This window comes from Strix uralensis, chromosome 7, assembly GCF_047716275.1.
Source record: "Strix uralensis isolate ZFMK-TIS-50842 chromosome 7, bStrUra1, whole genome shotgun sequence".
Lineage (NCBI taxonomy): Eukaryota > Metazoa > Chordata > Aves > Strigiformes > Strigidae > Strix > Strix uralensis.
The window spans coordinates 42,356,354-42,371,320 of record NC_133978.1 but is presented as its reverse complement, the minus strand read 5'-3'; the positions used below and the strand labels follow the sequence as shown (position 1 = coordinate 42,371,320).

Sequence of the window (14,967 nt, the reverse complement as noted above, 5' to 3'; positions counted from 1 at the left end):
TTTTCACGGGGAAGCTGCAGACCTCAGGTGGCCTCGGGCAGCTGGCTGGCTGCGGGTGTCCCCACCCTCTCCGGCCATGGCGGATGCGTGGCAGGCTGGTGGGTGGGAAGATTTTCAAAGATTCAGAAAGTTTAATACACAAACTGATGGCAATTGATGATACTTCACATTTTTTTTGTTGATCCGTTACTTTAGAACAGCCAAATAAGTTAATATTTATTTTTCAGCAATTTAGCAATTGCAAATATTTTTTTCCAACAAGTAATGAATTTCTTGAGAAAACTTGCTTCCTTAGCAAATTTTTCCCTTTCAGCTCGTACTTTGAGAATAAACCAACATTTAAGATGAGAGAAGTGTGTGATTCATAAGTATTATACAATCCCACATACTCTTTCCTTAGAAATACTGTCTCCAAATATAACAATTGAACGTTGTTTTGTAGTGTATCCTCACTGCTGTCAGTCTCCTGTGGGATCCACTGCAGATTTAGAGAGGCGTTTTACTCTACAGTAAATATAAATCTCTTTTTCTGGTTTTCATGGTTAAATTAGTGGTTGTGTTTTCCAATTCATTTTCAGGATATGCAGAGATATTTTAAGTAGTTTTATCAGATTGTTCACAATTGAAAATGCAAAGTTTTTCTGAAGCAACTGGCTAGCAAAGCCCCGAGCTCTGCCTGCAGCTCTGCCTGCTGGTGGGGTTACAGGCAGCGTTCGGGAGGTGATGGTGGCAGGGTGAGCAGGGGAAGTTAATTGGGATGCTTACCTCTGCAAAGGGAGAATTGTTTAGTGTGGCAATGGGTTAAAAACCAAGACAGCATCTTGAGTCGCCCTTGCTTAATTAGAAAGATGTGAGCACCAAGGCCGGGATGTGCTGCGGTGGGACTGTTCACAGTTTTCACAGGACGGTGTAATTAGGAGAGGGGAAAAGCCTGGCTTGGTGTGGTGGCTCCTGTGGGATCAGGCTGCTGGCTGACACTTCGCCGGTCCCGCAGGTACTCCTTCCAGGACGAGGAGGACATGTTCATGGTGGTGGACCTGCTTCTCGGCGGCGACCTGCGCTATCATCTGCAGCAAAATGTCCAGTTCACGGAAGAGACAGTCAAACTCTACATCTGTGAGATGGCGCTGGCTCTTGACTACCTACGAAGTCAGCACATTATCCACAGGTAACCGCACAGCCTCATCCTCACAGGTGGGAGCTGCCCGTGGCTGCTTTGGGGTGGGTGACGCTGTCTTTGCTTAATGCCACCGGTGCCCCTGTGTCAGGGAGCTGCCGGCACTAAACCGCGCTGGCAGCGCCAGTGCTGGGCGCCCCCTGGCTGCTGGTCCTGCTCCCCCGTCACTCGGAGGGAGCCTGACGCTTTGCTGGGGGCTGAAGGCACCTTTCAGGTGGGTTTCAAAGCGATCAAGGGCTTCTCAGAAATAGGCCCGCTATTGTGTTATTAATTTTCCTTGTAAATGATGCCTGAAGAGGTCTGAGGCTCCCACTTTTTTGCCCAGTTGCCCAGGAAAGGCCTATTTCTAGTCCGTCATAAAGAGACTTGTCTCATGTTAGGGTATTTTTGTTTTACTTGTTCCTAATTTTTGATAGATAAAAAAGTTGCAGGTTTTTTTGTTGTTGAGTTGCATCCCTGATCTGACTGAGATTTCATCTTGCTGGAACCTTGCTTCTTTTCCCAGAGACGTAAAACCAGACAACATCCTCCTCGATGAGCAAGGTAGGATCTCTCTGCCTTGCTTTGTCTGCCTCCCTCATTTGAGGGACAGATTCTTTACAGTCTTGAATATTGTGTGTCTTTTTATCTGGGAAAGGTGTGGAAGAAGCACCACTCCTTCTAATTGATGGGTGTTTGGTAATGCCAGGGAAGCTCCGCCCAGGGCAACCCCTCTCCTCGTTACCCCACGCTCGCGAGTGCCCAGGGCATCGTCATGCCTGCCCGAACCGCGGCACCTGGCATCGTGGGAGGGCACAAAGCACCAGGCCTGACTTTGTGGAGGTTTAGAGCAGGTGATCTGCACATACATTTTTAGGATAGCTTTGATGTCTTCCTGGAGGGATGGATCTGGGCTGAGCTGGGTGGGATGAGTTCAGGGATCTCGCTGAGGGTCCGTCGGCTGGTTGTACTGTCTCCGTGGCAGAACTACCTGGGAGAGCTCCCATGGGAGATCTGGCAGTCACCTCTGTTCTAGCAGGAGATCTTACAAAAGGAAGATGCAATCTCTCAGGAGAGCAGGCTCCAAACCATCCGAGTTTTACCACAACACCTCATCAAAACTAAAGCTTGCACTTGCAGGGAAGTTAATTATAAAATAGCGCAGGACGTAAAGCCCAAACATAAATGAGAACAAGGAGATGCAAGGGAAGACTTCACAGGACAAGGTAGTCTGTGATTTACAAACCACTTCCGTCACTGCCGTGTAGACAGAGAGCAGAGCGCAGCCTCCAGAAGGGCAAGTGGGTGGGTTTTCTGTATACCAGGCTGGCTTGAAAATAGTGACCTATTCTGAATTTTAACTTCCAGTCCTGATGACAGAGAAAGTAGAAACAGGGAGAAGGTGTTCCAGCACTTCTCGAAATATCTTAGTGATTTCTTCGTACAGCCTGAGGGTTTGGGAAGCACTGTTATGATTTCATGTTCAGATCTGCTGTGCTCTGTGCAGAGTGGCAGCACTGGTTTAGTTTTGGGACTTTGGGGTGGTTGTGGTTCAGTGACTTTCATCAAAAACAGTTCTAGGGTTTTAATCAATGCGACCAAGGCGATAACTTGATATAGTGTTTCCCTGTTGTCTTCCTCACTGACTGTAGGCTCTGGCCAGAGCAATTTGAGCGAGTGCTGGAGCTGGTGTAGGTTACTAGTTTGCTCCAAGTGCGATTTAAAATCAAGACCCAAAGCTAGCTACCGTTTAATCGCCTCACCAGCCTCAGGTCCTGGGAAAGCTCCAGGATCTCGGTGGGGTCTGACCCTGACCCGCCTGCGCCCATGCTACGCTGTCTGAGGGCAGGGGCTTATGAAACAAATGTATTCTGACTCTGCATTGCCACTGTTCTGCACTGCGATTAATTCCTTCTTAAAATATGTCTTTATTTAAGGTCATGCACATTTAACAGATTTTAATATCGCAACAATAATTAGGGATGGTGAAAGAGCAACTGCATTAGCTGGAACAAAGCCATACATGGGTAAGAAGGAATAGCTGTTCCTTACGTCTGTATTTTACACTGCAAGAGCACTGACTGCATGCTGCCTGTCTGTGACAAAGGCATGGGATTCATTTAGCACATTAATGCATGTGCCCAAGTCACTCAGCGGAGCCTGATCCTTTGAAAAGGGAAATTCCCAGCGTGAGCGAGTCACCGTCAGCACCCCCTCCCCTCCCCTCCCCTCCCCTCCCGCCCACCCCGCTGGCCCCGCGCTGGGCCTTGGTGTGTCCCGGCGGGTTTCTGCCGTCCCTCAGCTCTCCCCACCTGTGCCCCGTAAACCAGCTGCCCGGCGAGGGTGGGCGGCACCTGCTGCTGCTCACCCCAGCTGGCAAAGCCTCTCTTGGGCAGGAGCATGTGCAGATAACCCTGGGGTTTACAAACTGACTTACCTGGAATACTGAAAGAGAAACAGACTGAAGTCAACAAATAACCTGTTGCCTTTTGCCCTTTCTGTTCAGCCCCGGAGATTTTCCATTCCTTCCTGAATGGCGGGACGGGCTACTCCTTCGAGGTGGACTGGTGGTCGCTGGGGATCATGGCTTACGAGCTGCTGCGGGGCTGGGTAGGGCTCCTGGCCAGTCTGAGGCCTGGGAACGTGCCTTCTGACTGACTGCAGAGAGGACAGGGAATTTCTTCTAATCTTTCTGCTTTTTTCCCCCCAGAGACCATATGACATCCACTCCAACAACCCCGTGGAGTCTTTAATTCAGCTCTTCAGTACCGTGAGCGTTCAGTACTCATCTGCGTGGTCAAAAGAAATGGTTGCTCTGTTGAGAAAGGTAAATCATCCTGCTGGTGCGGTTTGCATTGTACATTAGCCATGGCGCGTGCTGGACTAGCTGGAAAATATTCAGCATATTAAGAAAAATGTAAAATTGAAATAGGACTAATTTTTATGACTTTGTTCAGGCTTAAGCAAAGGTTAATCTTGTGTTTTGTTTGTTCATTACCCCTGTAACAAGATGCGTCATGTTTGACAGCAAGGGAAGGAAGAAGCCTGGTTTTGGAGTGGCAATCAAATTTCTACCTGGGCTAGAACTGGCCCCTTCCAGCACTCCCCCCTGTACCCTCGGCAAGTGGCAGCTCCAGCTGAGGCGGCTGTGTGAGCTGGGTCCTTGTGCTGCCCCTGCTGCCGTAGCTCGGCCGGGCTGGGGGGGCTGGCTCAGCATGTGGGGGGTTCTCACATTGATGCCGGGGGCTGCTGCTTGCCGTGCACTGCTGCATGAGGAGGTTGGGAGTGGAGGCTGCATTTAGCTTCTGCTCGCTTCAGAACTCAGAAAAGTCACCAAAGAGCGTGCTATATAAAAGATAAACACGGTGCTGACAGCAAATAAGTGACTCTGATGCAAGTGAATGTCAGGTGGACAATTTACAGAATTAGATTTTGTTCTAAGGAGAAGCAGCGTTGTTAGTTGTGACTGCAGCGGGGCATTCAGCAGGTTCGCATTGCCATCTGCTGGGCTGCGGGCAGGTGGGCTCCCGGGGACCTGCCGGGCACCAGCCACCTCAGCGGGACAGTGCCAGCGGCCACCGCAGCCTGGCAAGACCCGCTGTGGCCCCCCAGAGTGCTGGGGCTTCTGTGCTCAGGACGACCAGGGGCGATGTCAGGGGCTCTGCTGGCACCAAGAGGTGATGCCGGGGGCTCCGCCAGCACCCAGGGGTGATGCCAGGTACCCTGTTGCCCACCTGCCCACCAGGGCCAGCTCCCGCTCCCTGCTCCCAGGCCCCACAGTGGCCTTACTTGGGAAGTGGGAATTGCCCCTCTTTGTTTTAAAGGTGAAGATAATTTTATGCCATGGAAAAATGCCTGAAAGTTTCCCCCATTAGATGTACCTCCCCATTAGCCATACCACCATGTTAGATGTATCTCCACATTAAATGTATCTCCACGTTAGATGTATCTCCATGTTAGGTGTACCTCCAGCAGTCCTGGAAGCTGTAACTCAAGTCACCCGAGCGTACAGTGGGGTACACAGTACTGAATTCTTTGAAAAATCGGGTCTGTCCTCAGACTGGACTCTCAGTGGATCAAGCGATCATTTTTTTTCCTCTGTGCTTAGTAGTCTGTGTGTGTGATAAGCAGAGTAGTACCCCCTGGTGTCACAGAATGTGAAAGCAGGACGTGTGGAGGTTTAAACCGAAGCGATGAACCTCTGGGAGGATCAACGCCTTTACGAGGGAGCGAGGTCTGTCCCTGCCTCGGGGAGGAGCGCGCTGGGGCGGCAGCGCCCGGCTGCTGCGGCCAAGGGTCATGCATTGTTGGTAGGCATGGGAGGAGCAAACCCATGCCGGCCCAAGGGCTCACGGTACTGGATTTTTGCCCATCTGGCTTCACAACCTCCAGAACGCTTTTCTAATCTTTTTTTTTCCCTACAGCAAGTTACATATTTCCCATGACGGAAAGGCTGCTGCGTGGCTGAAGTGTCTGGGTCATCCCTGAGGCAGGATGCTGCTAGGCCCCTCTTCCCTCTCCTCTGACGGGAATGCTTTCCTCTCCCCAGCTGCTGACGGTGAACCCCGAGCATCGCTTTTCCTGCCTGGCCGATGTTCAGGCCTCGGCGTACCTGTCCAGCGTGGTCTGGAGTGACATCTGTGAGAAGCGGGTGGAGCCGGGCTTCGTCCCCAACGTGAGTAGGAGCGAGGAACTGCTGTGCTCAGCAGAGGCCCTCTGACAGAGGGGTAGTTTCTGAGTGTATTTGCTGCACAAGAGAGTCTCTGCTGCGCCTAACGCCTACGGTGTCATGTCATGTGTCCTGGCAGAAGGGCCGCCTGCACTGCGACCCCACCTTCGAGTTGGAGGAGATGATCCTGGAGTCGAGGCCCTTGCACAAGAAGAAGAAGAGGCTTGCGAAGAACAAGTCGAGAGATAACAGCAAAGACAGCTCTCAGTCTGTAAGTGCTTTCTGGGGTGATGGCCAGATGGGAAAAAAGGCTGAGCTGCTGCATTTGGGGTGTATAGCAGTAGTTACTGCGACAGTGCGGTAACTGCAGGTTACGCAGAGAACGGTCAGTGTGAGGTTCATGGTTGGACTAGATGATCTTCAAGGTCTTTTCCAACCGAGATGATTCTGTGATTTATTCTGATGAAAACATTTGCCCAGCGGAGTCTTCCTAACAACCAAATGTTCATCTTACGTAAGTTTTTACAGTAATCTGTACTTTGGAAAATGAAATGAGAAACAGAGGTCTAGGCACACCAGTCAAGAGAAAAACTTAAGAAACAAATACACGTCCATGTGATGTTTCTGAGAGGTGGTGCCCCATGTCTGTGACAGCTCTCGGGGGGGTCGCACGGTGGGGGTTTGTCTGATCAATTAGCGGGAGCTAATGTGCAATCAATGAGACTTACCATAAGAGGATGAAGAATAAATCGGGAAGCGAGAGAGGGAAAAAACAGAATAAGCAAATTTGCAAATACCTCACCAAGGTTTTGCTGCCAGGAGAGTTAAGGGCACTTTACCTGCCAGGACCCACGGCCATTTGCCCACGCTGGGCAGGAGCCCCTCCCTCGCTGTGGCCATGGGTGCACGGGTGGGTGGCACAAGGGCTGGCAAGGCCCTGCCTGGGCAGGGGACAGGCGTCCCTGCTTCGCTGGGAGGTGGAGCAGCATCTGGCTTCAGAGGAGAGCTCTGCACCTAGACAGAGGTGATGCAGGAGGTAAAATAAAGGCAGAAATCAGGAAGCGTGGGCTGTCCATACGCTGGTGTTTCCTGCCTGCCCCACAGGTGCTGCCAGCTTCCCTGGTGTGCGAGCAGGCAGCATCCCTGCCTGTGGACAGGGCAGCAGCTTTGTGCCTTGCTCTTGCAGGGGCTCACACACGCAGGCTTTGCGCTGCGCTCTCCCCCGCGCTGACTGCCCTGCCTGTGGGCAGACAGCACTCCCAAAAGCAGGATACACAGATAAACGCGCTGTGTTTGTCTGGAGAACGGCGTGCTGGCTGTGCTGTGTGGAAAAGCGTGCTTGCTGCAGGTGAACCAGGCCCCTGGTGAAAGCCACGAGGGTGGCAGTGATGAGATGCAGGTGGGACTGCTTATGCATGTGCTGTTTTCCTTCAACAGGAAAATGACTATCTCCAAGAATGCCTTGAAGCTATCCAGCAAGACTTTGTCATTTTTAACAGAGAGAAGTGAGTGTGGGGTATATTTTTTGAGGAAAAAATACTCTTTTTCCCAGCTTCCCTTTGGAATCAGAGTGCCAGTGCATGATGGCTGGGAGCGTCTCGCTGCCGCCTTAGCCCTGGGTGACTGACGTCAGCAGAGGAGCTCAGGTGCTGCCTCTGTATGAAAAACGGTTCTGACCAAAAAGGGAGATGAGATCAGAGCTTATTGATCCCTGCCATTAAATAAATCATGCTGCAGAAGGGCTTCTGGGTTTAGCATGTGTATGTGACACTGCTCAGTTCCCCCATTGCATCTTCCCACCCGTCCTGCTGTTAGAGGGTGAGGCTTTGGAAAATGAAGGCAAGGGAGGTGCTTCCTCTGCGGGGCGTTTGCTCTGGGGGTGGCCATAACGCCTGGTTCCTCTGCTCCGCACAGGCTAAAGAAGAGCCAAGAGCAGACAAGCGAGTCTGTGTCCCCCCCTGAGACCACCGATGAAGCCGAGACGGAGGCCGAGTCCGAGACCTCCAACTTGAACATGTGCAGCTCCGTCTGCTCCTCCGCAGGCAGCAGCTAGGCTGCAGCCGCCGGGCGAGGGTCGCCGGCCCGCGCCGAGCCGCTAACCCGTCCTCAGGTTGTGCTGAGCACCGCAGGCTGTCTTCCGACGCCGCCGGGGAGCACCGACCACTGGGCTTGCAAAGCTGTAGCAAAAGGGATAGTTCTTACAGAACTGCGCTCCTGGATTGACCGGCTCGCCAGCGCGGCATGCTGACTGCCTGGCCTGGTAAAGGTACTTGCTATGCAACTTGTCGGAGGAGGCAGATCAACTTCTTTACTTGTTCTTTTTTAATGTCAGGTTGCTGATCTGCACGTGTTTTTAATACAGTAAGATGACAAGAAAAGAAGTTAACGTCCTTGGGCGCTGCAGGGGATGACACCAGGCAGGTGTGGCGAGGGAGGAAGGCCGAATAGGTGGTTTCATTTTTCTTGGGCAGTCCCTGTTCGTGAAGGCTGCCGCTGGGACAGGCAACCCCTGTGTAAATCGGAGCCTTTCCAGGCTGTGGCGGGCAGCACCAGCCTCCTGGGAGCCTTGAGCTGTTCGGGCCCTGCAGCAGAAGGACATCCCGGGCACGTCCTTGTCCTCTCGTCACCTGTCAGTTTCTTTCCCGACTAGGGGCAAATAAATGTTTTTTGTGCACTCCATGAATCCTTCAGGGTCTGGGTAATGATTAAACATATAATTGAGATGCAGAATGCGTTTAAAATATTTGCTTTCTTCACGTAGCTGCTGCGAGTGGCGAGGAGCTATGCGAACAGACCGGAGGGTTTGGCTCCGTTTGTCTGGGTTTGGAGGACGCTGTCTGTCCCAGGTGCAGGTTTATTGGAGGCCAAGTGGGTGGCCTGGCAATGCTGCGTGGTCACGGAAGACGGGAACATCTTATTTCACCCTTTGATTTACTTTAATTTTCAGTGTAAAGTAAAAGTACTGTATATAATTTACCAATACCTGTTTTAACTTCTTAATAAGACGGGAGATCTCCTGAACTTGCTCCGGCTGTGGATATTGCCTTTCTTGTTTCAGAAGCCTTCACTATATTAGTTGCTTAATCTGCTGTAGAGTGGCTTTTGGTTACTGTTGCTGAAAATGAGCCATGGGTTCTGCTGCAATGTCCGGCCGTTGTGATGCACAGGGATTTCGTTAGGAGTGCATTCACTTTCAAACTACCAAGATCTGTTTGCTGCCAGACATGAGGAGGCTGCAGTGTTTGCATCCTTACTGTGTATTCATAACGCAGAAATGGATAGAAAATGTTTTTAACAGATGCAGACTCTTTTCAGGACAAATTTTGTTGCGTTTTTCGTTTCCATGAATAAAACAGAAAGGCGTAACTGCTACAAACCAGTTTTAGTTTAAAAATGACACGATGCATTTATTTTCCACAGTTTTATGTGGAGATTATTATGTGGCTGAAATCGTGCAGGACCGAATTTTCACAGAAGTCTTTAAAAGCAGCATTGAGGCACACAGGCACAGCTTGTGCGGGGTGGGAAGCCGAGCTCTGGTGCCCATTTGCGTAGCCATTTTCAGGACAGAGCCGGGCAAACGCCGTCGGCCGCGGCCGCTCTCGCAGGGTGGTGAGTGCCCAGTCCCATGGCGGAGCCCAGCGAGGGGCCAGGGTGGCACCGCGGGGCCCCGGCCTTGACCACGGGGCCTCACGCAGGCCTGCTCCGCGCCTCGTTAGGAGCTGCGCTAATGACGGGCTGGAGGGGGGCTGCAGCCTGGTCTGAGCCCCGCTGCTCTCTGCACACCCCTCATGTCCCCCGTCCCCCCACCCCAGCCCCTGAGTCATGGCCAGGACACTCTGGTAACACTTCAATCTCGTCACCAAACCACATGGAGACCGGCTCTGATTTGGTTGGGATCAGAGCAGGGTGAAAAGGCTGCTGCCACGCAGGGCCCAAACCCACCGCTCAGCCCGCCAGGACCCAGGCGGGGCAGGAGACGCAGAACGAGGGTTCAGAACATGTACTGATTCAGGAATTACAAATTACAGATGATTTACACCACCGGTGTGGATAGGATTTTTCAGTAAACTCCATTGCACTATTGTCATCTTACTGTAAATAATGACAAAAGTTTAGACTGTCGGAATGACAAGGACCAAACCCTCCCCTGTATGAGAGACATGGGTAGATCCTGTTCAGCCAGAAGCTCTCGGGCCAGGAGGGATGTTAGCAGCTTGGTAGGCCCTGTCTAGTCCAGTGTTTTCATCGCTTTCTTTAGGACAAGTGAGAAACAGCCCTTGAGTTCGAGGTTGGTGTGCAGAGGGAGGAGCTGGCTCACTTCCGAAATGGATGTTTCTCCCCGCAAACCCTCCCCATGTTGGTCATTCGTGTTCCCTTTTCAGCACTGCCCTTCCTGGGTAGATTGTGCAAAATATCCTCAGCAGCACTCGGCAGAACCCGGGAAAGCTGCTGGGGAGACGCTGGCTCATTGCTGCTTCCCAGGGGCAATGATGGGGGGCGGGTTCTGGCTCCCACCACTGAAGTCCAGCCAGGGAAAGCTCTGCTCTCTGCCTCAGGCTGTCTCTAAACCTCAGTCACTGAGGTGGGACACGGGCCTCTGGGTTCATTGTGCTGAGCCGGAGAGACACCGTGAGCCCACTGGAGCGGAAATACTCATGTTTGATCTTAAGTAATGCATGGGCATAACCTCGGTAGTGCCCACTGGGGGCCAGGCTTTACTGCGGCCTGGTTGTGCCTAGTCCCTGGAGGAGAAATTACACAAAAAGTGTAACTGGAAAACGGAAGAACGATAGGAACGAGCTAGTGTGTGCTTCCTTGTCAGGATCTCCATGGTGGGTTTCAGCACGCTGGGCCCTTCCGTCCTCGCTGGGCTGCTGCTCTCCAGGCACCTCCTGTGCCGCGTCCCCGTCGCCGTGTCCCTGTTGGGAGCCTGCGCTGGCCGAGCCCAGGACGGGCGGCCCCGTGGGGGGCTGGTTCCTGGGGGAAACGCTGGGCTTGGACGTTCTCCAGGCCACTCCTCTCCTGTCTCTGTGTCACATTAGAGCTGACGTGGCCCCAGATGTGAGCAAAACTCGCGGTGAAGTTGTGGAATCCTCCTGGTACCAAACCCCGTTGTGCAGAGCCTGAAAGACCCCCATAGCAGCTCTGGTTTACATCTCCACTATGACCAGAATACAATAATTTTCTGTATATAACTATTTAAATATATGTATTTTTTGTATGACAGATTTATACGGGGTGTGCCATCATTCGCTGTGAGAGGTCTACATCGCCTGTAACTTATTCTCCCTCAATTCCTTGCCATAAGGTTGTTTTCTTATCTCTGTTGTATTATGAAGTTTTGCAAAGTTGCATATTTTTAAGTGTTTCCATTGAATTCCACAGACTTCACTGAGAATTTTGCGTAGAAAACAAATGACAGATCGGGTCCTGATGTTTCTTCTGTTGCCAATTCTTTATTTCTCTGTACCTTGCCAAAAAGAGAATAAGAGTTATAAAATAATAGCAAAAAGGCCAATAACATGAACTTGACATTGGACAGTGCTGAAATCCTCATGCCTTGGTAGGGTATTTTTAAAAATTATTTCAGTGGAAATAGATGTAAAGGATATCTTTGTATTTTATGTTAATACATTTCTGTAATTTTATTGCATGAAAATTTTACCATGTCACAGAATATTTAAGTTATGACAAGTTTGTGTTTTTGCAGATACTGCGAGAAGCCATTGCGTATGTGGAGTAATAAATGTATTTTTAACATGGCCACGTATTTGCTGTCATTTCCAGGTTAGTGCTCTGTAGACAAAACATGGAATCTCATGAAAAGCAGATGTTACAATTAACGTTTCTTGTTTACACGTCGTGGACTGGAGCCATTCAGCACTCGGGTTACACCAGTAGGGGTAACGGCCGGGCTGTGTGGCCAGCCTGCTGGCCTGTGCTGCTGGCTACCAACGGCAGCTCCTGGGCCAGCGGTGGCCGGGTGGCTCAACAGGCCGTGGATTTCCCGTGGGCTGCACGTGGTGCCAGGGGGGGCGCAGCGGGTGGTTACAAGGCCATGAAGGCACCAACCACCAACGCAGCAAAACGCTGAAAGCTCAGCGAGCCCCTGGGGTGGTGGGATGCTCCCACTAGTGTAGAGCTGGGGTGGGACAGGAGCTGCAAGAACGTGGCTGTGAGGCTCCTGAGCCACTGCAAAATGGGTGCTAAAAAGAAACCAGCTGAATCCGGGCATTTTACAGCCTCCCACTTTCTGGTGTCAGACAGCGGGATTTAGAATTCCCCAGGCAGAGTTTATCTTGACGGTGGTGGGGCTGAGGGCCCTTTCCACGGGGGCTTCGGGAGCTCAGTGAGGGTGAGGAGTGCCCTGGGCACAGCCACCAGCCTGGGTCACCTCTGCCCACGCCGGGCCCAGCCCGGGGGCACCTGCACGGCCCCGGGTAACGTAATGGGCTGGTGCCTGGGCATGGGCTGGGGGAGCGGGGAGGGGTGTGCCGGGTTGCACCTGCACAGGGACCAGGGCACGGTCAAGGCACCGACAGCCCTGCTTCACTGCGTTTTGGTATTTCCCTGCGCAACCCTGGATTTTGTATCTTAAACTCGATAAAAACGACCCCAGGGAACTTCGGGAGGTCTCCGTTTTTTCCTTTTCATCCCTCATCAGTAGTTGGAATTATTTATTGTGGTTGTTGGTGCAGTGTGTTGGCTTGCTTCGTCTTGCTGTAGAAAGCATCTACAAAGGCTCGTCCTGACTTCAAACCAAGTGGCAAAGCAAGGAGATAAAGCCTTGACATGGCTTTGTCTGCAGAGCCCTTCACCGGCAGTTGGCAGCCCTGTGCCCCGGCGTCGGCAGGGCTGATTTGACCCCTCTGGTGTGACCCCCCCACAGCCTCCCCCGGGGGTCCCCAAAGGGCCAATGGCGCGCGGGGCACCTGGCAAAGCAGGCTGCTCACCCCTTGTACAGTGGGGAGGAGGTGAAGGGAATGGGGAGGACAGTTCCCCCCCCCCCCCCCCGCCCCTAAATTACAGCAGGTGAAAAAGCTGAGAGACTTAAACCACCCCAAACACAGGCAGCTCTGTAGCTGCCAGTCCTCTGCCCATTACAGCTTTGCCTTTTTGGGGCTCACCCTCAGGATGGGACAAGCAGGGAATGTCCCTCCCTGGGTCACCCCCTGGCTTTGCCTTTCTGACCTGCTGAGATTTTTCATGCCACTGTTTCTGCTGGTGGGACCTGAAGGGAAAGCGGGTGCTGGCTGCGGCTGCCAGCGTGGGGTGGGCTGGGAGGAGACTGGTTACCCAGCGGAGTAGGACAAAGCCAGGTTTGCCACAAGCTGGCAAAAAAGCAGCAAAGAGCGTGGAAACAGAGTGATGATCTTGTGTCTGTCTGCCAGCTGGTTTGCACCCTTAGGGAAGTGCAGGGAGAGTTTCACACAGCAAGTGTGTGCCCTGTGGCATCCCTCTGCCCCTGCTTCCCTCCGGTGAGGCACCGGCGCCAGGGCCACCGTGTCACCGTGTCCCGCAACCCTGGGGCTGCTTGGCTGCGGGTGCCCTCACCCCATTTCAGCACTGTGCGATTTGCTGCTGCCTGTAGAAGTGCATGATGTGTTTAGGACCAATATGCTGCATTGCATAGTCTGTCTTGGTTTGGACTGAGTGGTTGTTGTCTTTGGATTTTACTGGTTTTTTAACTAGTGCTGCTGTTCCACTGGGAAACGAGAGGCTCATCCCTGCTCCCGTCACAGGACTCAGGGCTCCTCCAACCCCCAAGCCAGCAGCAGCCGCCGAGCCAGGCATGGGCCCTCGGGCACGGGCACGACGCGTCTCGCCGGTCCCCTTGACCTGTGTGTGCCTGACCCAGAGCCTGCAGGAAAGCTGTCCAAAGAAATTAGGGCCAAGCAGAGATGGTGTTTGTGCCTCGGGTAGTTTCGTTTCGAGGAGGCTCTGGCTGTGTTAGCAAGCGCCTGGCTCTGCCGGGACCCTCCTTGGCATCTCCTGGCACGGGGAGAGCTGCAGAAACACTCCAGGCCCCGTTCTGGAGGCTGAGGAGATGATGCAGCAGCGCGGGCCGGCATTGACAACTCCCTGATGGAGGAAATCCAGGGAAAGCCTCCCTTCACGGGGAAAGGGCAGCGGGGTTTGAGCCCTCGGCTGGCGAGGTGGCTGGAGGGGCCAAAACCGCTTCTGCAGGGTGATGCTGGGCAAGGGGACAGCGCCCCTGGCTCCTGCTGGGGTCCCCACCGCCCCTTTCGTTAACGAGCCCGACTGCTGGAAGAGGGATATTGCCAGCAGAGAGCTCACAGGACTTCCCTTGCGAAGTGCTACCAAGCCGGGGGTGCTGGGGCTATCCCTGTCGCCCCGTGGATGTCTGGGCGGCTGGGATGTCACTGCCAGCAGACTGGAACTTTTATCTTTCCCATTCCTCGTGCTCCTTCCATTTCCATCACTTTAAAACTCTTATTTAGAGAGAAAGTAAATGCATGTTCAATAGTTGTGGTGCAATTGCAGCAAAACCCAGAAAACCAACAAATGCAATTAAGTAACTTGTTTAAAATTAAATACAAACTAAATGAACAAATGCATTCCCATATGTTTGATGTAGAAACTATTACAGGTCATTGCATTAAGCTGTGAGATGTAGGACAGGTCAGATAATCGAAAAAACTCCACCAAAAAAAAAAAAAAATCCCTTCCTGGTTTAAATTTGTGAATTCAGGTAATCATTCATATTTAAGGGCGTCCAGAGCTGCTGAATGGTGATTTCAGCTTCCCCCTGTGGAGCAGCTGTGTGCTTGTGGTTCCACACCTCTTTTGTTCCCTTTCTTGTTCCCCGCTTTCAGACAGGGCTGGAAACGAGAGCATGAGGAAAAGCTGCACCTCGCAGATACGCTGCAGCGTCTCCTCCAGGCATGGGGAGTGGTGTGGACTCAGTGGGAAGGAGCCAACCACCCCCGTGGTGTTGTGGCTTCGCAAACCAAAGGCTTTGGGTGGGCTGTGGGATGCCAGAGGTGATGGAGCAGCCCTGGCAGGGCCTGGGCAGGGGCGGGGATGCTGCGGTGTCCCTGCAGAGCTAACGGTGACCCTCTCTGCACTGACAAAGGGCAGTACAGTCACAGGTCATGAATTGATTGTACAAACCCTC

General features: G+C 52.5%; 1 protein-coding gene across 2 annotated transcripts in view; it reads left to right on the top strand.

Annotated features, from left to right (window-relative positions):
* Window positions 1-11,590, top strand: part of STK32C (serine/threonine kinase 32C) — an 87,548-nt gene extending 75,958 nt beyond the window's left edge. Inside the window, exons 4-12 of one of the 2 annotated variants that reach the window (XM_074875604.1) lie at window positions 995-1,168; window positions 1,683-1,720; window positions 3,094-3,183; window positions 3,663-3,766; window positions 3,867-3,983; window positions 5,706-5,831; window positions 5,965-6,096; window positions 7,263-7,330; window positions 7,740-11,590. In XM_074875604.1, the coding sequence (XP_074731705.1) occupies window positions 995-1,168; window positions 1,683-1,720; window positions 3,094-3,183; window positions 3,663-3,766; window positions 3,867-3,983; window positions 5,706-5,831; window positions 5,965-6,096; window positions 7,263-7,330; window positions 7,740-7,878 (988 nt within the window). In that variant the 3' untranslated portion in view covers window positions 7,879-11,590. The remainder of the gene's footprint in view (window positions 1-994; window positions 1,169-1,682; window positions 1,721-3,093; window positions 3,184-3,662; window positions 3,767-3,866; window positions 3,984-5,705; window positions 5,832-5,964; window positions 6,097-7,262; window positions 7,331-7,739) is intronic. The other variant, XM_074875607.1, reaches the window with a different exon arrangement.
* Window positions 11,591-14,967: the final 3,377 nt, after the last annotated feature.